Source organism: Saccostrea echinata, unplaced genomic scaffold (genome assembly GCF_033153115.1).
Source record: "Saccostrea echinata isolate AGI-Se365-2 ecotype Australia unplaced genomic scaffold, CSIRO_AGI_Sech_v1 ptg000010l, whole genome shotgun sequence".
NCBI classification, from domain to species: Eukaryota; Metazoa; Mollusca; class Bivalvia; order Ostreida; family Ostreidae; genus Saccostrea; species Saccostrea echinata.
Window position 1 is genome coordinate 10,840,802 of NW_026889759.1, and position 24,584 is coordinate 10,865,385.

Consider the following 24,584-nt stretch of genomic DNA (forward strand, 5'->3'; position numbering starts at 1 on the left):
ATTGTTTATGTTTTTGAAAGCAATGGTATGTCCATGCAGCGCAACCTCGAAGATTACGTTTTTTCTACCTAAGTGTAACTTAGAAAAAACTCTTTTCTTGATATGAGCATTCGTCATTCAAAAATCCTGTTAATTCACTCATCGGTATGACACAATTGCACCATAAAATTTGTAATTTTTACCCCATTCTGTAAGTTCTATGAAATTTTATTGTAAAATTCATATGAAATGTCCAAACAATTATGGGGTTGTAATGACGTCGGGGGGGGGGGGGGGGGGGGGGGAGTTTCTTTTTCCAACATTCTATAAAGTTTCACTCTCTGGAAAAACTGGCATGCATAGACCTAGATGTAGGAAATATTTAAATGGGCTACTGAAAAATAAAATGCATTCAGAGTACTTGTGTTAAACGCCAAAAAAGATTGGAGAGATGTAAAAGTGAATGTCGATTTGTAGTAAGGGTGTTCAAAGTTTGTCACGTCAAAAAGTGACGTTGATCATGTGTGATAGATGTTGAACTCCGATAAGCAAATATGCTGTTATAATCAAGTGAGGATCTTTCAGATATATTTACAATATTATATGCATTGAAATCAGCTGTTTATGACATTGAAAAATCATATAAACAAGACGGGTTTAAATCTTTACTTAACTCCAAGGAAACTCATCAAGATAAGTGTATGAGGTAGATAATGCGGACATTGAAAAACAATGACGTCATAAAACTAAATGGTGACAGGGCCGGGTGATCATATAATGTCTTTTTTATTTTATGATAATTCTGTAAATATTCAAGGTATCAAGCTAAAATTTTCAGCATTTCTTTAATTTTTGATGTTTTATGTTCATTAAAAATTTTGTAAGCATAGACTACATAGTATTAATTTTATCGCATCAGTCCACGAACTTTTCGAACAACCCTCGTATGTAATCCTGTAAATCAAATGATTAATAAAACACGTGGACTCATCTTGCATGTCTACATACCAAAACTTTAACTTAAATTAAGACAAAATGGCATTGCACTTCTTGAAGAAACAATTAAGTTTGTGTATTTTTGATAATATATAGGCATAAAAGAGTTGACTTGCCTGTGATACGTCATAGTAGTCTAATTTGTAATAGCAAAGAGCAACATAAACATTGAGTGCCAAAAAGTCCCTGAAAAAGAAAGTTAGCATGTTTCAATTTTCAACTGATGAAATAACAGTCCTTATCATAACTAACAGATACATACTAAAATGCAAATAAGTTTATCCAAATTATAGCTCAAAGTATTTCCTACCTGTTGTCTAAAAGTATTCGTTTGTAGATGTCTATAGCCTCCTGGTAATGACTCCGTAGGTAGTGTATGGAGGCCAGAGAGAGTTGATCCTCTATCACATCCTGAAGATTCTGATGGTGACCCATTAACCTCTTCTCATCCCCAAACTTGTGTGATAAATGGAACAGTAGTCGGTTCTGTAATTTGCTTTTTGGCCCTAATACAAAATAACAAAGTTAAAATGTGAGGTTTGAATATGTTGCTCTAAAAAAAAAAAAAAAAGAAACTTAATTTAAGAAAAGAAAAAAAGTACATATTGTTTAAATTTTGCACCTTTTTGACAGGCATTGTCTGCCTCTGGGTACATTCCAAGGAAGAAATAACAACAGGCTAAGTTTGTCCAAACATCAGGATGACAGCCATCACGTTTTGTCATTCTCTCAAACTCCTGCCAATATAATCTTTACGTAACCAAGAATCACATATGATCCCAATAAATATCCATCAAAATTGCCACATCAATCACTCATAAAAAATATAGATGTTAAAGAATATGATTTAATATCAGTGGTTTATTAAATAAATAACTTCATATACCGACCTCCATAGATCTCTTATAATCTCCTAGATGAAATGCACAGTAGGCAATCCACATATCGGTCTCTTCATTACCCTTTCCACTGTTTCTATTGAACTAGTATAGATATGATAAATAATATGATATTACAGAGTGATAAAGCTAAAATATTGAATACAATTCTGTTTTTACCCCATATTATTTTTGCTCTATCACACTTGCAAATGATTTTGCCCCCTTAATTTTGCACATTGATGATGATGATGAAAAGAGCAAAAATAAAATGGGGTTAAAATTTCCCTGTATACACTAATAATTAGAAATGCAAGTATTACGATAACACAATATGTTCACTTTTATTCTTAAATAAACCTTGAATTAATAGAGCACAGATTTTTATACAAAGTCTTATTAATACCTCTAATAGTGTGATTGCCCCTGTGTAGTCTCTCAGAGCTAAAAAGTCTTCAACTTTAGGCATCTGTTTCTTTTTCTTGTTTTCTTTTGCTGGAGTTGTTGAGCCAGGCCCAATGGCCGGCTTTGCTCTTGAGAGCATCTATTAAATAACATAAACACATTGACTTGAACTGCAGTTACTGGCACAATAACTAGCATAGATCCTAAAAGAAACACAAGATATATTAAGTTGTGATATCATTTCTGCTTTCAGATTAAACAGGGAAAAGAAAGTCAATCTTAGCACTTGAGCTTTTTTTCTAATAATCGGAAGTTGGCAAAATCTTGGAGATATGGTCAACCCTGGGTCACCTGTTGCTTTTATCATATTCCTCCTTTGTTATTGCTTTAAACATACAGACTAGTGATAATACAGCATTCTTATTGATTTTTTTATATCAAGGTTGTCAAAAAAGCGGGAAATACTCATATTTCCCAGGATGGTGGGAAATTACTGGTATTTTCTGAGAAATAAAACACTGCTATATGTTTCACTACTTTAATCATGTCTGTTGGGGTATACAATCATGTAGTACTCCTTATTAGCTTGGATATATAATCATTGTCTTTGGTTTAAAAATTTCTGATTATCTAGTGATGCATCTTCTTCCAAATAATCACAACAAAGTTTACTCACAGACCAGTGTCATTTTTTTTTCAATACTTGAGTCAGATGTGCATTCAGTCCTACTCAAAGTAAATATCTCTCAAAACAGGAGCACACAACTGTCAAGACTCATTTTGTTAAAACATGTTTGATTGTAATACTTCCAATGTTTACAGAAGAACTAAACCAAGTTTATTTGGTTCATGGACTAATCAATTTTACAAAGGTTAAAAGAAACGCTAATAAGAAAATTTCACATTTGCTTATCAAATTGGCAGGGAAACTTACAGATTGCTAATTAGAGGGTTAAAGAAAACCTTTAGTGGTGATCCATAGTGCTGACACTCTGAACATGTTGAATTGAAGTTTGAAACATATTCATCTTGTGTTTTTATGTTTATTATCTATATTTTATTTCTGAATCATGTATTTAATTGAAAATAAATAAAAATTAAAAATAAATGAAACTTTGTATTCCCACTATTTTCCAGTTTAGAGAAAATTTGTAGTATTTACAAGGACAGGAAATACCAGTATTTTAATACCACTGGTAAATTACCACCACCAGAATTTTCCGACCAAATTTGGTTGATATAAATAAAAAAGTTTTACTTCGTTATCCTTGATAATTAATATTAAAGCTTTATGTCATTTAAAGAGCAGGATTTGAAAAAAACTAAATAATAGGGCAGCAAGATTTAAAATAGTTGCAAATCTCTTATTTTATCAGGTCCGGCACAATCTCTTGATTTAGCTATATAGCTTGATTTAGCTATAGAGCTTTATTAAGCTATTCAGAATAGCATGGTTTAGCTATTTTATCACACTTTTTTCTTAAATGTGTTATTTTCTCAGCACGCACAAAAAATCGCACCTTGGCGCAGTGATAATATTCAACCTTGATTTCTTCTGAAAATAATGCATGTAAAAATCACTCATCAAATAACGTCTCCTTAAGAGACTTTGTACTTAAAGTTCTAAACGTTTTGGGGCTATATAAAGCAATTGATACAGTTACTTCTTCATTGAAATTATAAAAGAGGCCAATTATGGTCAACAAGATAATTGATTGGTGATAATTCAGTACAATGAGAAGCAATGATACTTATCCATGCCTCAACGCACACAAGGTGGTGTACAGTTACTCAAACAATGGAAATTCAGCTTTTGCTTAAAAGTAATCAAATGCTGCAATGTTAGAATTATCTTTGATTTTGGTTGTTGTTTTGATAGTCCATGGTACATATATGAGTAATCAAATACTTGCGACTTTTTGCCTATTTCTTACAAAAAACATTTTTCTGAAAAACTGCACATAAATAGCTTTATCAAACTATTTTGAATAGCTTAATAAAGCTATATAGCTAAATCAAGAGATTGTGCTGGACCTGTTTATATGTCTCTGCCAAAAATTAGGATTTGGCAGTGCTTCTGTCTAGGACTGCATTATGTCATAATGCCTTTCCATTTCACACAGCTACCTTAGTAAACAGTTTGTTGATAATATTGCGCTTTTGGCCATTTTTCTAATAGATCTTCTTTAGAATTGTTCAATGACAGAGACATAGATCGATCACTACCAATACCATAGTACTTTTTTTTTTATATAAAATATGTTCAAACCAGAAACCAAAGTAAAGTAGGTAAACGAGTGAATAAATTAATTCTCTGAATTAAAAAAATTGAAAGTTTTTTTTACCATTTTGAAGAATGTTTATGTTGATTCCCAAAAACTAGTGCCTTCTTCTAATTTTGTCTCATCAGTTCCCTGTTCCTCTGTTGTTTGGTGGTTGTTTGGAATGCAATCGTGGTCTTCTTTGTGCAAAGCAAGATAATACAATTCTTTCCCTTTGTAAAGCGTTTAAAAGATGTCAGCAACTATTCTAGATAACTGCATCGTTCAATGATTCGTTAGACTTTTTTTAGTTCATTACGCGAAAATAGCTTGAATGATTGTAGTTATTAAACAAAGCTTATTGATTAATTAATATATAATAGTTTCATAAAATATATTTTCATGTTAACTTCATACAATCTCCTAACAAAAAAAAAAATTGTCGGGATCGCAATTTTATTTTGGACATTTATGGCGGGAAATTGATGTGGCGTGCTAGGTGACAAGAGGGATTGAAAACGCAAAGATCACAATGAGTGCATACGAAAAACTCCGGAATAAAAACATAGAAGATAACAAACGTATTTTAGCAGAGCTTGGACTTTCTAATTTTGTAAGAAACCATGTCTTTTTTTTTAGAAAGGGGGGTGGGGTGGAGGTGTTTCATGATAAATCATGTCTTTACAACTAATCACTCTTATGGAATTACTCAATTTTTTAAACAAAATAATAGACTAATGTAATTATAAATTCTGTTTGTGTCTAGCACTGTTTGTAACCACTAGAGAACATTTTATCATATTTCTTGGGGGGGGGGGGGGCTTTTATAAGGCTGTAAAAAGGAATAGCAAAGATCCATATCTGCATGGAAGTGAAGCTGGCAAATTGAAAATGTTGTAAATGTACAAAATTTTCATGCAACTGCAAATAGAACTTAAAGGGAAAATTTTCCCCTCCAAGAGGCTTTTATATGAGGAAAAATGTGCTGTTCAAAGCTGTAGTACTGATTCATCTGATTAGTATTTTAATAGATAAAAGATGTTCATAAAAGATACAAAATACCCAGATAGAATTGATCTATTATTTTGAAATCTGTCAAAAAAATGATAACTGAAAAAATGTAAAGAAACAACTTCAAAGAAAATTATTAAAAGTCTATAGTAGTAAACTAAAATATAGTATTCATACCAGTAAATTTTTTGAATTTATTTTATTGTCACAGTATTCAATGTTTTTAGATGTTTTACACAATCCAAACAATTAATTGCTAATGCATTTGCTCTGTAGCTTCCCAAGTCATCAAAAGTTACATTACAAAAAAATAAGTTGCCAGGAAAAACAACAGTTGAAAAGCAATTTAAGCCAAAACAGAAAAGAAAATTAGAGATTAGTGATGAAGAACTTGGATCAATACGTAAAAGAAGACGAAGGTCTGCACGGATTCAGGGCAAGGTACAGTAATAACTTGTGAGGTACTAAACATTTATTGTTTGAAGTTTTCCCAGAGAAGAAGATTTTGACTTGAGGTTGGAAGAAAAGCAATATGCTTTATAATATTTATACTTATATACTCATAGATGAAAGTAAAGGCTGGTGAAGCAGAAAATTTACTTATGGTCAAGTTGGATGCCATAAAATGCAATAAAAACAGAGATATTTGATGTCTTAATACATTGTACTTTTAGGAGGCAGATGCCATTGCTTTGGAAGATGAACAGTCTAGCAGTGATGAAGATGAAGTTAAACCATCACCCAAGGTTTTTAGACCACACTCCTATGGAGCTATTGAGGGTAAGAACTTCTGTCTATATATGTGCAGATATGTACATTTATATTACTTGGCACTTTGCTGACATGATTGATTTTTTTTTTCTTACAGGTGTAGATGTTGGAACCACATGGATGATGCGTATTGATTGTTCTAAAGATGGCATTCACAGGTACATGTATATATATGTGTGTACATAGCTTGATTAATATGCCTCCGTCATGGTGGGACCATCTTTGTTCATGTGTCTGGCAAAATATCAGAAAAGGGCTTTGTCACTGTTTTGATTATAGTGTGTTTTACATGCACATCTTGTCAACAACTAATTTATTTTATTCTTTACAGACCTACAGTTGCTGGAATCCATGGAGGACCAGAAGGAGCCTACTCCATTGCCCTGTCTGGTGGTTATGATGACAATATTGACCTTGGAGAAGGATTTACTTACACTGGAGAAGGTCTTGTTTTGGTTAAACTATAAAATAATGATCTTGTAGCAGATTTGGAAGGAAAAATTTGCATATTTCTCTTTACTGATTTTAATCAAGCTCCTAATATTGCAGGGGGAAGAGATCTGAAAGGAACAAAGGCCAATCCAAAGGTAATATTGTGCTGTTTTCTACAGGAAATTATCACACAAGTAAATCAAATGTAGAACTGCTCTTATTTCCAAATTTTGCTAGAACTTTGTGTCAGTTATGAAATTTGATGGAAAGCAGATCATTTAGATAAATTCCAAATATATAATTTTTTTTTTGAAATAGAAATTAGGTGTTCTTATGATGATGTATTTTAGCAGGATTTTTTTTTATTTTTTTTTTATTTTGAGGTTTTGTTTCTTTGTAGAATTTAAGAACAGCTCCACAATCAAAAGACCAAACCTTGACCAGGGGAAATTTGGCTCTCAGCAGAAATGTGGAAACCAAGCAACCAGTGAGAGTGATTCGGGGATATAAACTGACCAGTCCCTTTGCTCCAGAAGAGGGGTACAGATATGATGGTAGGCAGAAAAAAATGTCTTAACATTACATTGGTACATGGGAATGAAAAAGAGATATAAATATTAAGGCACTGCCTTTTTCTTCATGAATTTATTTTATTTTAACCTTTACACAGAATATCTCAGGTACATGTACATGTACTTGGAATTACATGGAAGTAATTTCCTTGTTTCTCTGTGTTTAGGACTCTATTCTGTTGAAAAATGCTGGTTCACCACTGGCTTGTCAGGATTTGGAGTGTGGAAATTTGCATTAAAGCGTTGTCCAAACCAGGCACCCCCACCATGGACAGTTAGTGAGGTAAAACTGAAATTCTTTTCTGTATATTCTGTGTTACTTATATGGTCACCTGAGTCGCTCAAGTGATGTATTGCTGTTTTCATTCACTTGTTAGTATTACAAGTTGTCCATAAACTGGTTAATAACAGCTTACTAGAAATTACAGAAACAATTTCAGAAATGTTTTTGGCATCTAATAGTCAAGGGTTATAAATATCTTGTTACTTGTAAGATCTATGTATAACTGTAATTAGCAATGAGACCTGTGCAAAAATTGTGAAATTTATAACCTTGAATTTGGAGTAGGATACACGGTACTTGTACCTTTTTAAAGTCTGTTCTTTTATTCCACGGCCTGTGGTGCATAAATTGCTGCAATAGAATAGTAAAGAAAGACCCTCTCCCCAAACTACTGTTAAAAATAATTTGTTTTCAAACATGAGCATGTAGCAATTTTAATTAATATGCATTCTGAGAATAGATTTAAAAAAAAAGATGCCTGGCTATACTGTAGATTCCTAAATAATTATCACGTAATTTCGTGAGAAGCTCCACTCGCAAAATAAAATTACTTGCTTTTATTTTTATGGTGCTGAACATATAAAATCTCATGATCGACCGCCCACTCGTGATTTGAAGGCATTTTGCAATATTAAGTAAATAATAAGTAAGGAATCTACAGTACTGTACTGATTTAAGAGTTTGATATATTCAACATTTTGCGATACTAAATAAAAATATTAAGTAAGGAATCTACAATACTGTACTGATATAGGAGTTGGATATATTTAATACTTTCTGTATTTTTTGATAATTTTTAAAGCACATCCATGTGTTTGCAAGAATAAAGTTGTTAAAGTGTGATAGTTGATTTCCCTTGCAGTCAAAACTGGGTGGTGATTCAACAGATGAAGAAAAATCAACAGAGTCTGATGAAAATCAAATAGAAGGAAATGGAACCAGAGACCATACAGAGAGCAAGGAATTGGACAAAATTCCTGATTCTCTGAAAGAAACAGCATGTAGTTCCACAGATGAACAAGACACAACAGCTGTAGTTAAGACAACCAATGGCAGCTGTGAAGAAGAGGAAGAGAAGAAATCTACTGATAACATAAATGGCAGTCCTAAGAAACAATCAAATGTCGAAGGTGTAGAGGACAAAAATGCTTCAGATGTCATTGATGACAATGAAAATGTGGAGGATAGCACATCTGACAAGAATCCCATTGCTAACGACAAGAATCCTATTGCAAACAAAGAGAATGAAAGGAGGGACATTGGCAAACCAGATGACATTGGCAAACCAGATGACAATCAGAAAATAATCAAGCATGAGATGAATGGTAATGCTCTGAAATGCGGTACACTAACAGAAAACGATTCAAAGACATTGCTAGGAAACTGCACGAAAGGAGGGGCTACAGGAGCCACACTGAATAATCTGACAATGGAAGACAATCCAGAGAGATGAACTTATCCAAGTAATGATTTCAGTCCGAGTGTTTGCTGAGGAAGGACATTGGTCATAGATATATGAAGAGTTGTTTATCTTCCAAGTTCAAAGAACTAGCTTTCTTTACTTAAAAGAATACATACATGTATATATCATTTTTATTTTTGTACATTAAAAACTTGATATATTACAGAATGCTTCAATATTAAACTTAGATTTTTATTCAAACCAATGGTATTTTTATTTGAATGAAGCAAATAGGTGTATTTTGTATACAAGTCTTTTAATATAGATGCATAGGTTTCTTTGAATCCTGTCTACAAAAAAGATGAAATCTTGCACCAAATGAATATGCTCCCAGTTTTATCTTTTGGGGCCCAACGTTGAATCCATTTGACCAATATTAGGTGAATATTTTTTACGTCACCATGATCAAGTGGTATCTACATACTGCACAGATGGACAATAGTTAGAGAAGACATCTCATAGGTTTTAGGATTACTGGATCAAAAGTTATTCATTCCCTAAGTGTGACCCTGAAGGGAACTAGGTTTTCTTTTCATCTTTCTGTTAATTACTGTCCCACTTGTTATGCAACACCAGCAAGAGTATACATGTATATTGTTTGTTATGTTCATCTTCCATCCCTTTGTCTGTCCATCACACTTTGCATTAAGCTCAGTTCAAAGATACAAAACAAGATATATGTATGAGAGTTCATACAGTAATACAGTTCAACTGTGTCATTATTTTCTGACCTTGACATCTAAGACCTTTTTATGCCCCCTTTGAAAAAGGGGACATTGCTTGGCACCTTTCCGTCAGTAGTGAAAGTGTTGTCTGCTCAATATCTTGAGAATCCTTTTCTTGACAAACATCAAACTTGATACACTGGTACCCCCTGAAGAATGGATGACTTCTTTTGATTTTTAGGTCACAAGGTTAAGGTTCAAACTACTCAATACATAGGAAGACCTTGTCCAATATTTTGAGAACCATTTGCTTGACAGACATCAAACTTGGTACATTGGCTTTCCTTAAGGAGCAGATAACCCCTATTGATATTGAGGTCACAAGGTCAAGTGTCAAACTGGACATAGAAAGAAATTGACCACTCATTATCTATAGAACCCTTTGCTAGACAAACATCAAACTTGGTAACTTGTTCTCCTTGAGGACTAGATGCCCACTGTAGATTTTGAGGTCATTAGGTGAAGGGTCAAACTGGACATAACTCAATTTCTTGAGAACCCTCTGCTTAATAGACAACAAACTTAGTACACTGGTTCCCTTTCAGTAGATTTCTTGGCAGACATCTAACTTGGTACATTGCTTTCCCTTAAGAAGTAGATGAGGTATTGATTTTGAGGTCACAAAATCAAAGGTCAAACTGGATATGGGAAGATATTGGCCACTCAATATCTTGAGAACCCTTTGCTTGCCAGACATCCAACTTCGTACACTGGTTCCTGCTAAGGAGAAATTGACCCATTGATTTAGGTCACAAGCTCAAATGTAAAGGGGCAAGCAACATAGACACTAGGCTTCTAAAGGAAGATACTGTCAGCTGTTTCATGAGAACCATTTTCTTTTATAGACATCAATTTTGGTACACTGGTACCCTGTAAGAAGTATTACATTATCCCTAATGATATAGAGGTCTTATAGATATCGAACTTGGTAAAATGTTTGCCCCTGACTAGTATATGACCGATTGTTTTCACTATTTTTATACACAGTTTAAATTTCAAGTTGTCCCCTTATTACAATTGCCACATTGGGGCATATAAGTTTCTCAATATAATTTCTCATTCTGTCATTATTCCATGAAGGATTACTATATACAACTCCTTACACAGATCAATCTCAGCCATACCTACTTAAGATATCATGCATAATTTACTAAATATGAGATGAATTTGAAACAATAAATTTTCATTAAGCAGAGCCTGTTCAACTTGGCTGGTTTAAATCCAAGCATCTTAACATGTAGGTTTAGAATCAAGTACATTGAATTTGTTTAGATAGATAGGATGAGTTAACTGCACACATACATGTATACCATGCTACAAGACATTATTTATTAGCTCCAACTGAAGAAGGTACATTCATTTTTCTGTTGCATACAAATGTACCTTGGGCAAAGCATTCATGTCCTTATGGACATATTTCTAGTCTTAAATTTCATAATAGACGCAGAACGACAGTGAGCTGATTTGTAGTATGTTAAGTCTACCTTTATGATTACAAATGAAAGTTTGTTCCACTAAGAAGTAAGATGATTTTTGATGGAATTCCCTCTCTTGGACTCATCTCCTACTAAGGATGTACACATATGAAATTTTTCTGCTTTCATTATAACCCCCCCCCCCCCCACCAACGAAGTTTGGGGGTATATAGGTGTAACAGGAAAGGAGAAAATGTATGGATGGACCGGGAATCGAGCCCGGGACCCCTGCATCACTAGTCAGGTGCTCTACCGACTGAGCTACCCAGGCCATTATCCATGACCCAAACCATTACATTCCTCCCTCCTTAAATTGTCTTTGCCCTTGAAGACACAAGCCAAGTTCTTATTGCCCGTGGCAGGACTTTCACCTGCAAGTCCAGGGGTGGTCAATGGCACCAAATCTGTAACGGGAAAGGAGAAAATATATGGCTGGACCGGGAATCGAACCTGGGACCCTTGCATCACTAGTCAGATGCTGTACCGTCTGAGCTACCCAGGCCGATATCCACGACCCAAGCCTTTACATAGGAATCACTTTGTCTGTCTGTCCATGCAATCTTGTCCGGGCTATAACTTTGTTATGGAAAAACATTGGAAGCTTATACTTGGTACAGAAATTGCTTGTGATCTGACAGTATGTTATGACCTTGACCCAAGGTCTTTCTGAAAAGTTCAAGGTCACTGGCAGAAAATTATAACATTTTTGTCCGGCTACAACTTTGCAATGGAGAATCACTGTAAGCTCATACTTTGAACAGGTATTGCTTATGACCCAGCAGTGTGTCATGATCATGATCTTAACCCAAGGTCATTCTGGCAAGTTCAAGGTCACTGGCAGAAAAGTATAAAATTCTTGTCTGGGCTATAACTTTGTAATGGAGAATCACTGGAAGCTCACACTTGGTACAAAGATTGCTAATGTCCTTTGGGCTTGTCAAAACCTTGACCAAAGGTCAGTCCGGCAAGATCAAGGACACTGGCAGAAAAGTATAAAATTCTTTTCCAGGTTTTAGCCTTTTAATAGAGAATCATTGGAAGCTAATACCTAGTACAGAGATTGTTTATGACCTGAGGATGTGACATTACCTTGAACCAAGGTCATTCCAGCAAGTTCAAGGTCACTCCTATAAAAAGTGTGAAATTCATAAAGGAGAAACATTGCATGTCCATATTTCACTAAAAGATTTCTAATGACCAGAGGAAGCCTCTTTTTTTTTTAACCAAGGTCTTTTTGGCAAGTTCAACATCACAATTACATAATTTGAATGTGCATTTTAAAAAAAAAAATGCAGTGGGAGTATTATGACCTCGCCCACAGTACCTCTAGTGGACTTTTGCAAGATGATTACCTGTATGCAATCAACACAAGAGATGATGGGAGGCAGAATACCATAACTTAAAATATGATGTTCGTGAGGAGTATTATCTCCTTTCAATCTCATTTGCTGAAGAAATTAAGTAAGGAAGAAAAAAATTTTCGAAAAGAAAACTTGACAGGAGTTGGTCAAGGTGGAAAGGGAGAGATTGAGGATAGGGTGGTTGCAGTTCCCTTCCTAGACAATGTATTCCATAAATTGTCCTAGTGTAAAAAGTAAGCCATCGACTGTAAAAGTCCACGCTTCTCACAAAAGTCCAGTTGTAAAGGGGATTTGACTAAACACACTGGTAGGGAACTCAGTACATTGTATTCTTTATGCAACTCTCTCAAAAATTTTGTTTATATAACAATAACAGACTTCCTATCGGTCAAAAATGCTTTCTGAATTAACAATTTCGAGTGATACCTTTAATACCATTCAATATTTTTGTAATATCAACAGAAAACTCTTGAACACCTGATGCCAATTTTTTTTTAACTCTTTTCAGTTTTTGAAGAAGCAAGGAAATAAATCAAACCTTGTAACAATTTATTTGTATACAGCAAAATGTACATCCTGAATGTAAAATGAAGAACAAAGCATGGAAGGTTAACAATGAAGCATAGCCATAACCTGTCTGAAATATTAATTTAGATTTTGTGGATCAAATAAAATTTTGACTCAGAATTATGACCATATTTTAAAAACATAGGTAATCAGAGATTACAGAGCTCACCTCAACGAATGTTGCCTTTAAGTAAGGCAAAGTCCCACACTAAACTAATAATCTAGAAGTGTGCATCCCTAGATGCAACATTTATGCAATTTTGGTCTGATAGGGCTTGCAGTTACTTGGTAATATACTTATCTGAAAACTTAAAACTAGTCACTCATCCAGAAAATGTAAGTCAAATCCAGCATCTGAAGCAAGTTTTGAGATTGTTCGTCCCTTGATGCATCATCCATGCAAGTTTTGATCAGATAGGCCTTATAGTTACTTGGAAATGAGATCTGCTCCAAAAATTTTAATCTGGTTATTCATCCGGAAAATGTAGGTCAGATCCAGCATCCGAAGCAAGTTCAGTAGTGTGCATCCTTAGATGTATCATCCATGCAAGTTTGGTCAATATAGGGTTTATAGTTACTTGGAAATGACATCTGCTCCAAAAACCTTAACCTGGTCACTCATCCGGAAAATATAGGTCAGATCCAGCATCCAAAGCAAGTCCAGTAGTGTGAATCCTTAGATGTATCATCCATGCAAGTTTGGTCAATATAGGGTTTATAGTTACTTGGAAATGACATCTGCTCTAAAAACTTTGACCTGGTCACTCATCCGGAAAATATAGGTCAGATCCAGCATCCGAAGCAAGTCCAGTAGTGTGAATCCTTAGATGTATCATCCATGCAAGTTTGGTCAATATAGGGTTTATAGTTACTTGGAAATGACATCTGCTCCAAAAACTTTGACCTGGTCACTCATCCGGAAAATATAGGTCAGATCCAGCATCCAAAGCAAGTCCAGTAGTGTGAATCCTTAGATGTATCATCCATGCAAGTTTGGTCAATATAGGGTTTATAGTTACTTGGAAATGACATCTGCTCCAAAAACTTTGACCTGGTCACTCATCCGGAAAATATAGGTCAGATCCAGCATCCGAAGCAAGTCCAGTAGTGTGCATCCTTAGATGTATCATCCATGCAAGTTTGGTCAATATAGGGCTTATTGTTACTTGGAAATGAGATCTGCTCCAAAAACTTTAACCTGGTCACTCTTCCAGAAAATATAGGTCAGATCCAGCATCCGAAGCAAGTTCAGTAGTGTGCATCCTTAGATGTATCATCCATGCAAGATTGGTCAATATAGGGTTTATAGATACTTGGAAATGAGATCTGCTCCAAAAACCTTAACCTGGTCACTCATCAGGAAAATATAGGTCAGATCCAGCATCCAAAGCAAGTCCAGTAGTGTGCATCCTTAGATGTATCATCCATGCAAGTTTGGTCAATATAGGGTTTATAGTTACTTGGAAATGAGATCTGCTCCAAAAACCTTAACCTGGTCACTCATCCGGAAAATGTAGGTCAGATCCAGCATCCGAAGCAAGTTCAGTAGTGTGCATCCTTAGATGTATCATCCATGCAAGTTTGGTCAATACAGGGCTTATAGTTACTTGGAAATGAGATCTGCTCCAAAAACCTTAACTTGGTCACTCATCCGGAAAATGTAGGTCAGATCCAGCATCCGAAGCAAGTTCAGTAGTGTGCATCCTTAGATGTATCATCCATGCAAGTTTGGTCAATATAGGGCTTATAGTTACTTGGAAATGAGACCTGCTCCAAAAACTTTAACCTGCTCCAAAAACTTTAACCTGGTCATTCTTTAGCTGAAATTGCAGCATCTGAAACCTTGATTGGTAAAATGAAACACACTAGAAGCATCCTCCATGCATCTCTGACTAATATAGGTCATAGAAGTACTTGAAAAGAAAACTGCTCCAAAAACCTTAACCTGGGACGCCGACGCCAAGGGTATTACATAAGCTCCCCCAACTTCGTTGAGGTGAGCTAAAAATGATAATCATATAGAAATCTTAAGTGAAGCTGATTAAATGATTTCATATACATATACATTATAACCCATAAATTACATAAGATCTGACTTTGTGTCACAACACTTTAAATCCTTTTTCTGCAGTCATGAAGACTGAAAGAATGTTTCAAAACTTTTTTGACTTCTCACACTACAATGTACATGTACTTGCATATACAACATAATACCGTATAAAATATCTAAATATCAAGGTCCAAGAATTAACATACAACTTAAAAATTGAAGGTATCATTTCTTTTTAATCAATCCTTCATCACAGAACAACGGTATTGTAACCTTTTTAAAATTTTGATGTTTTTCTTTAAAATGTGAAAATACTCCCTTTAAGTCTGAGTGATCTTTTGCAGATGATTTCATTCCATAAATACATGTCTATAAATTATAGTTCTGAACCTTAAATGTTCTGCTGAGAGGAAGCCTGAGCTAACATGGTAATGGCTGACAATGCCTCAGAATTCAACTGTCCATCAGGACACTCAATCTCGTACTGGACAGACGGGAAGCTATACACAAGTGTACTGCCGCCACCCTCCTCATCACCATCTGCTGTTTCTGTCACCGCGTAATATGTGCTTGTCGTAGGATCCTCCGACTCCTGAATGTAATATTCCTCTATCTGACCAGGCTCCACTTCAATACGGATGTTTCCAACCACATTGGTTAGACCACTGCTTTCCCCGTCTTCAACTGTCTCAATGATGATGTTTTCTGGATCTGTTTTCACTATCTTGGCTGCTTGTTTTGGTTTGTTGTTAGCCTGTAAGGCCTTTGGCTTTCTTATAACTAAAGGCTTCACTTTTTTCGCCTCACCGTTTGCATTCGTTTCATGCTGTTGCATGTGGCGATTTAAATATTCCTTCCTAAAGAATCCTCTGTCACAAATACTGCAGAAGTGGTTTTTCACAGCATCATGGGCTGATCTTTCGTGACGTTTCAAACTCTCTGTGAAAAAATATAAACACCATTATTGATCATTTAGACTTCTTCTTCTTCTGCAAAGCAAACAAGGAACATTTCTCATTTTAGTGTATAAATTCTGGAAAGTTCCAGCATTGTGTTTCAGGATCATTTTGCATGTGAAGTTGTAACAATTTTAATATACAAAGCTAGTACAAAGTTTAACTCTTTTAATATGATTTATCTGATTTGGCAAACCAATTGTTTATTTAACAAATTCTTACTTCTACTGCAGAACTTCTTGCCACACTGAGAGCAAAGATGTTCCTCCTCTTCTGGTGGGTGTTTGAACTTAAGATGTTTTTCATAACGAACATCAGTGGCGAACTCTCGATTACAGAGCTTACAGTAGTGGATGTTGTTACCTCCCTTGGCATGGATCTGCAGATGTGAACGTAGGCTATTGGGGACATGGAATCTCTTCCCACAGATGTTGCACCTACATGTAAATAATATATCAGAAATATAGTTTATGACTTGTTACCATAACTCAAAGTGCTATGATACATCCATACCATATATTCTGTATTGCAAAATTCCGGATTTTTTACCTATAAATCAAACATTTTTTCTTTGGAATGCAGTTTTATGTGTTAAAAAACATTGTTTTGTACTTTGCATTATCCTCAAAGGAATTCACTAATGTTAGAAATCTTTTGGGAATCAAAACAATAAAAATGCACAGAAAATTCACATTGAACTTTTGTTGCTTAGGATTTTGGAAATTACTTTCTTCTGACTAAATTATTACATGTAAGTTTATTACATTTAAGTCAGCCTGAGGCAAATGATTGGTCAGTCTACTTACAGGAATGGTCTCTGACCAGCATGTTTACCAAGATGGAATTTCAGTGTTTTCTTCAACGTGAAGGATTTATCACACAGGGTACAAGGGTAAGGTTTTATGCCCGTATGCCCATACATATGAGCTGAAACAAAAGGAATTTTCATTTGAATATGCTTTTTTTCATTTATCATTTAAATATCACTTGAAACTATGAAAAGTTGAATCTATTTTTTTTTTATGAACACAGGATACATTTCATATGTATGTATTTTTTTCTTTTGCTTTATGTTCCTCTGAGAATTTTTCACTCATATTAGTATACCCCAGTTGTCAGTTATATACTGCAAATCTACCAGCAACTATTACAACACAGGACCTCAGTTTATATGGTCTCACCTGAAGGAATGCATTTCATACTTACCTTTGTATTTATTTTGTCCTTTGAATAACATTCCACAAACTTCACATTTTAGTTTTAGGGATTTATGCACTTCTTTTTTGACCTCCACTGAAACACAAATAATACATCCATAATTAAGCATTCACAAAAGTACATGTAAAATAAATGAACTGAGAAGAGTTGCCTTTGTCTCATATTTATAAATGTAATTTTTCTTCATCCATTATCACAAACCAAAAACATTAGAAAACAAAATCCTGTAGATTTAATGTAACTCTTACCCTCTCCTTCTGTCTTAGAAGGTTTGGCTGAAGTGGATGACTTGTCCACTTTGCTGGCATCCTTTTCCTCAAATTCCTCTTGGGACAGAATAGTTCTAACCGCAGCTTCTATCATCTCATCACTTACTTCACCTATGATTTCACCCTCTTCTGTTCTAGTAACTTTCACAGGAGTTCCTTCTGTTGCATTCTGGGAGTTTTCTGGACTTTCATCATTCTGTATTTCAGTCTGTTCTTTGTCACACTCATCACTGCCTTCTTTTCCTGACTCTTCATTACAGCGTTCTCTTTCAGAAGTTTCTTGCTCCTTTTTAATCAGTTCTGAAATTGAACGTACCACAGGCTCCGGAAATGTTTCTTTCCCAGCAAGCAACTTGTCCACAACCTGTGAAAAGGAAGTTAGTTTGTAGGTGATTCCTATAACCATTACCATACAAACTTTCTACCATTTATGTTCTGACCAAAATTAAAATCATTAGTATGCAAGAACAGAAAATAACCATCAAACTGCATTATGAAAGTAAAGAAGTCTGCTCCAAATTTTAATATTGTTGAAGATGCAAGTAGTCTGAATTAAAAATGTATTTTTAAAGATTAACAATTAAACTCCTTTAATTGAATTGTAGTGTTTACCATGAATTAATCTTTGAAAGGATATACAGAAACAGTTGTTGCAATATAGCTTTAATATCATACCCCATTCTTAAACTGTTTACTGAAGAAATCTACATTTCTGTTTAAAACTGATTTTGGAGTGGCAGGTTCCTCATCTGTTTTCTTCTTACAACAACCCATAACAAATGCTTCCACACTGTCTGCCATCTTATTCCATATGAACTTCTCAGACAACCTCCGCAATGTTTCTGCAGGTCCAAGGTGCTCACCTTCAACAATGTCAACCACATTAATTTGACAATGTGTTTTACAGTAAAACATGCTTATAGTGAAGTGCCAGGGACGACCAATTTCAATATTTTATAAATGTATTTTATTAATAAAATGTTTAACAAGAGGCCCAGGGGCCACATCGCTCACCTGAGCACTGTGGTTAGGAAAAAAGGAAAAATCAGTTTAGTATTGAAAAGCTTAAATGCATAAATGGTCCCAACCTACCCCTAAAAGGGAGTGGGGGGGGGGGGGGTATGACTTAATTAAATCAACCAAAATTAAATCTACACTGCTTACATAATTTTTTGACTAACTGTGACTTTTTTTCTCTACAAGTTTGAACTTTCATTGTGGCCCCACCCTACCCCTGGAGGTCATGATTTGAACAAATTTGAATCTACACTATCTGAGGATGCTTCCATATAAATATTACAAACCGTGGCTTTGCTGTTCTTGAGATTTTTAAAGGTTTTTCTTATATATTCCTATGTAAAACTTTGAACGTTCATTGTGGCCCCACCCTACCGCCAGGGGTCATGATTTGAACAAACTTGAATCTACACTACCTGAGGATGCTTTCAAAAAAATATATCCAATCAAAGCTTTGCTGTTCTTGAGAAGAAGATTTTTGAAGATTTTTCCTATGTACACCTATGCTAAACTTTGATCGTCCATTGTGGCAACACCCTTACCCTTGGGGTCATGATTTGAACAAACTTGAATCTACACCACCTGAGGATGCTTTCAATATAAATATGACCAATCATTGCTTTGCTGTTCTTGAGAAGAAGATTTTTCCTATATATTCCTATGTAAAACTTTGATCGTCCATTGTGGCCCCACCCTACCCCTGGGGGTCATGACTTGAATAAACTTGAATCAATACCACCCCAGGATGCTTCCAAATAAATATGACAAATCATAGCTTTGCTGTTCTTGAGAAGAAGATTTTTGAAGATTTTTCCTATATACTCCATGAAAACTCTGATTGTCCATTGTGGTCCCACCCTACCCCCAGGGGTCACAATTGGAACAAATTTGAATCTACACCACCTGCAGATGCTTCCATATAAATTTGACCAATCATGGCTTTGCTGTTCTTGAGAAGAAGATTTTTGAAGATTTTTCCTATATTCTCCTATGTTAAACTTTAATTGTCATCCATTGTGGCCCCAACCTACTCCCCGATGTTCATGATTTGAACAAACTTGAATCCACACCACCTGAGGATGCTTCCAAATAAATATTACCAATCATTGCTTTGCTATTCTTGAGAAGAAGATTTTTGAAGATTTTTCCTATATACATGTATTCCTATGTAAAACTTTGATCGTCCATTGAGACCCCACCCTACCCCCGGGGGTCATGATTTGAAAAAATTTGAATCTACACCACCTGAGGATGCTTCCATATAAATATGACCAAACATAGTTTTGCTATTCTTGAGAAGAAGATTTTTCCTATATATTCCTATGTAAAACTTTGATCGTCCATTGAGGCCCCACCCTACCCCCGGGGGTTATGATTTGAACAAACTTGAATCTACACCACCTGAGGATGCTTCCATATAAATATGACCAATCATAGCTTTGCTGTTCTTGAGAAGAAGATTTTTGAAGATTTTTTCCTATATATTCCAATGTAAAACTTTGATCGTCCATTGTGGCCCCACCCTACCCCCGGGGGTCATGATTTGAACAAACTTGAATCTACACCACATGAGGATGCTTCCATATAAATATGACCAATCATAGCTTTGCTGTTCTTGAGAAGAAGATTTTTGAAGATTTTTCCTATATATTCCTATGTAAAACTTTGATCGTCCATTGTGGCCCCACCCTACCCCCGGGGGTCATGATTTGAACAAACTTGAATCTACACTACCTGACAATAATTCCACATGAGTTTCATCTTTCCTGGCCCATTGGTTCTTGAGAAGAAGATTTTTCAATAATGCCATTAATTTTTTGCTATTTCGTAATTATCTCCCCTTTGAGGAGGGAGTGGCCCTTCATTTGAACAAACTTGAATCCCCTTTACCCAAGGATACTTTGTGCCAAGTTTGATTGAAATTGGCCCAGTAGTTCTGGAGAAGAAGATGAAAATGTAAAAAGTTTACGACAACAACGACGCCGACGACGCCAACGCCGACGACAGACAACGGACAAATTTTGATCAGAAAAGCTCACTTGAGCCTTTGGCTCAGGTGAGCTAAAAACAACAGGGAATGAAAATCATTTCGCTTAAAAGTGTGAATTCATAATAGGCACGTTTGCTTTAACCATGCTTTACTGTAGTGAGCACATTAACTATGTAAAATAAAAGCCCTATAGTATAGGAAAGGGTCAAAATCCATAGAATAAAGATAGACAATTATTTTTAATCAATGGCCAGATATTTAATTTTTTTTCCTCATGGGGTTCAAGAAAGTAATATTGAACATTTTTATTCAAAAGAGACTCAGGTAATAAACAGGAAAATAGCAATTGAATTGACTCATACCTGTAGCAAATAACTGTACTTTCACAGAGTCAATTCTTTAATACACAAATTGCAGCAATGATTCACTGATACTTTACTTTGAGGGATCTGTCAGTTTTTCCTTACCATTGTTAACATGGGCAGCCTGCATTGCCACTTTCCTGTCCTTAGTACCCACTTCAAGACACCTCAACTCGCCTCCTTTCCCTTTTTTAAAATACAGCACCCCTTTCTGGATCATGTACTGTCTAGCAATGCTAGTTACTGCATCTACCTGGGACTGAAGGGTTTTCACCGGGAATGTCTGCTTCTGGAGGTAGTTCAGAAGTAGGCTGTAGTTGTCCTCAGCCATCTTTAGAACTGGATCCTATCAATAATCATCACAATATTACAATAATTAATAGTTTTTTTCAGAGTTTACAATACCAGTGCTGGTCATTTTTTTTAAATGTACAATTTTAAGTAAAACCCTAGTTCCTTGAACTTTTTATGGTTCCAAATAAAAAATTCAGGGAACAACAAGGAAATAAATTCTCAACTCAAAATACTTATTTAGTATGTATATTATTGAAATATTTATACACAAATCAAACTCATTATGTTCTCCTGTCCCCCATTTCACAAGTAACACACAGTGTAATGAAACTGATTACATCTTTTGGAAGCGATTTGATGACAGGTTCTGTTCTGGCTTCTCCAAGTGTACAGTGAGGACAGGCAGCAGCAAACGCTGTACAGTCAACAGAAATTCCCTTCCAAACAATCTTCTTTTCAGTCATCCACTGGGCCATCATATTCTTACAGACATGTTTACCTGAAAGCATGAAATCCTTATAGTAATATCAACATCCTTACCTTACTGCAACAACTACTTAATATAGGTCTGTATATTAGTTATCTGGGATATTACACAAGACTATATATTTTTCCAAAGAGCTCACTGAGATACATAATTTTGCAGGAATTTCCACACTTTATTTACAAACCTTTTCCATTGATGTGGCATTTGACAAGATAATACAATCTTTCTTTCCAAGTTGTAGGAACATAGCGCAGTTCACCTTCCGTCATGTAGTAAAGCTTGTCATCAAACAAATAATAGCTGAGTGCGGACTTCCGTAAAACTCTTTTATAATTATCTGGACAACCTGGCATGTATGCCTTGTATTTCTTGTATTTGTAGATGGCTTGGTAATATGCATCAAGTTCCTAGAAAATTATATTGCATATAATTATTATGAATTCTTCAAAGCATAATAATTTCAGTCCTGAGATAACTACAAAAGATTTTCAGTCAGTAAAATCACATTTTCTTGTCATGTACTGTCTTTTGTGAAAAAAACAATGCGTTTTTTGTGTAATAAAAAAATTTGAATATTTCTGCAAAACAAAGCTGTACTGTTAGGGTTACTCACTATCTCAAGAGTGAGGAGTAGCAAAATTGGAGCAGGAGGGTAACAATTTGAGAGGAGGGCAACACTAGCCTCCCTCCCCCAACCCTCTCACAATGTCACTTTCTAGATGAGATAGCCAATGGTTTTAACAACACTCTATACAGTGCATATATTTCACGGAAAAAATTGCATCAATCCTTTGATACAGATATTGTCTGACCTTGGATTTTTTAAAATACAGAGTACCGGTATGTTCTGTATAGACAAGTTGCAGTTTAAATTTAGGTTGATACTCCTATTTTGAACAAGCTCGACAGTGTTATCAACAACTAAAGAATATCAGGTTGCACACCCTGGTTTGCAAAGAGTTAAAAGCAAAGATCCCATGTTGAACATACCAACATTTACCCAATCAGTATGACAGGGCTTATCAATATTTTACCTATTCTTATTCATTTTCCATGTATTACGTTTTGTGAAAGGTGTATCATACATTGTTGAAGTTAAAATCCCCTTGAGAGAATTTAAAATCATATTGCAGAGAAGCATGTTGGATTTTCTATACATGTACTGTCATTTTATTTGAAAAGCACAAAATGTGCTTCATAATTTCTGAAAAAATCCAGAAATTTTTCTGCAGTCTAGTTGAAATTATACTGTATCAGGACAGCTAAACAGGGCCCTGTTTTACAAAAGAACTTATGACTCAGACCAAAATGTAATTTCTTTTTTACATTAATTTGAAAATGATTTTATTCTTTTTTAAAACAATTTGGAAAGATAAATTTCTACGTCCAACTTTTAATAGAATCATTTATTATGCAAGTTTTTACAATTGACTCATGTTTTTTGGTCTTAGTCATAATTTCTTTTGTAAAATGGCCCCTGGTGACCAATCAAACAAAAATATAACTCAATACCTATACACATATTGCCATTTCGAACAATCTACATTTGATACATAGTTTGAAACAACACTAAATTTTTCCTAATCTCTTAGGCAAGTCCAGTGAAATCTTCATATGATCAACCCTAACCCTACAAAGCATTAACAGTTGTGCTCTTGTATAGCAAATTCTTGAATGACAATCCTCACTTCTTTGGTACAGTTATGCATACATTCTCTAACTCTACAGTAGTAGAGGAATAGGAAAGTTTTTAAACAATTGTTTAATGAATGGTAGATTTTCTTTTCCAAGATGACAATATTTTAACTGTTTATTCTGTTCCAAGATAAAAGAAAAGCCATTGGAAAATCAAATCCGTTTTTCATTTCAGAAAAAAAAATGAAAATGTTCAAACATTTTCAATGATCAAAAATTAAATTCAAACATATTCATGAGCTTTGTTTACAGATGAGGGTTTATTTCATAGACTTCTTTGTTTCTGGTACATCACCAGCCAAATCTAAATCATCACTCCAAACATTACCTTACTTCAAGTTTGAGTACTTGTAATCAAACCGATATCAGAATCTTCATAAAACAAAAGTACAGATCATTGCTTTATTACTTTAAAACATAGAGCACATCATACAGATATAATATGATAATACATTTTCAAAAAGGTATTATTACTCTTAACAAATTAGAAATGATCCACTAAATGCTATACATCTTAATGTATATATACAAATATAAAAACATGATCAATATTCAACATTTTTAACAGGGAAAATGAAATCAGACATTTAAGGAATGCTACCCAATTTATTACTGTACAATCTGGGTTAGGACACTTTACAAAGAGGTTTATTAGAAAGTTTAAACTCTTCCAACCGAGGTTATGCGTGTATAACTTGGTAGCTATTAAATTCATTCCTTATAATTTAATTTTTCATCATAAGTGTAAAGAATAAAACAATTTCCCTTCAAAAATAACTTCCAATTGTACAAAATTTAAATGCAACCTCAAGCAGCTTCAGATTGATATGGTTTTGAGGCAACTCATATTGTGTGACATTGCAAACAGTTTACATGATATAAATTAAGTTTCTATCCAATCAAATCATGTATTACGACCAAAATTAAATTATTAACTAGGAATGGGTATCGCCAAAAATTTTGTATCACATTATATCATGATTTCCCCCCAAAAATATCATGATAATATCATGTTTTACACATAATTTTCTCTCTGAGTTCAAATGAATGTCCATGATTTTCTTAACA

The 24,584-nt window shown here is 34.7% G+C and overlaps 2 protein-coding genes across 2 annotated transcripts in view; one reads left to right on the plus strand and one right to left on the minus strand.

Moving 5' to 3' along the window:
* The window catches only part of LOC133184383 (uncharacterized), a 37,513-nt gene that overhangs the window by 5,562 nt on the left and 7,367 nt on the right, over window positions 1-24,584 (minus strand). The window contains exons 8-21 of the mRNA XM_061319437.1: window positions 22,006-22,228; window positions 21,673-21,833; window positions 21,146-21,386; window positions 18,347-18,534; window positions 17,651-18,035; window positions 17,391-17,477; window positions 16,991-17,111; window positions 16,407-16,621; window positions 15,626-16,167; window positions 2,260-2,397; window positions 1,866-1,958; window positions 1,598-1,712; window positions 1,286-1,481; window positions 1,092-1,161 (exon numbers count right to left, since the gene is read on the minus strand). Coding sequence (XP_061175421.1) covers window positions 1,092-1,161; window positions 1,286-1,481; window positions 1,598-1,712; window positions 1,866-1,958; window positions 2,260-2,397; window positions 15,626-16,167; window positions 16,407-16,621; window positions 16,991-17,111; window positions 17,391-17,477; window positions 17,651-18,035; window positions 18,347-18,534; window positions 21,146-21,386; window positions 21,673-21,833; window positions 22,006-22,228 — 2,775 coding nt within the window. The remainder of the gene's footprint in view (window positions 1-1,091; window positions 1,162-1,285; window positions 1,482-1,597; window positions 1,713-1,865; window positions 1,959-2,259; window positions 2,398-15,625; window positions 16,168-16,406; window positions 16,622-16,990; window positions 17,112-17,390; window positions 17,478-17,650; window positions 18,036-18,346; window positions 18,535-21,145; window positions 21,387-21,672; window positions 21,834-22,005; window positions 22,229-24,584) is intronic.
* LOC133184728 (uncharacterized) lies at window positions 5,013-9,251 on the plus strand. The gene is made up of 9 exons (XM_061319802.1): window positions 5,013-5,132; window positions 5,807-5,971; window positions 6,205-6,310; window positions 6,399-6,459; window positions 6,633-6,745; window positions 6,851-6,888; window positions 7,134-7,287; window positions 7,473-7,588; window positions 8,451-9,251. Exons 1-9 carry the CDS (start codon window positions 5,052-5,054, stop codon window positions 9,039-9,041), a joined length of 1,425 nt encoding a protein of 474 aa, XP_061175786.1. The 5' UTR covers window positions 5,013-5,051; the 3' UTR covers window positions 9,042-9,251.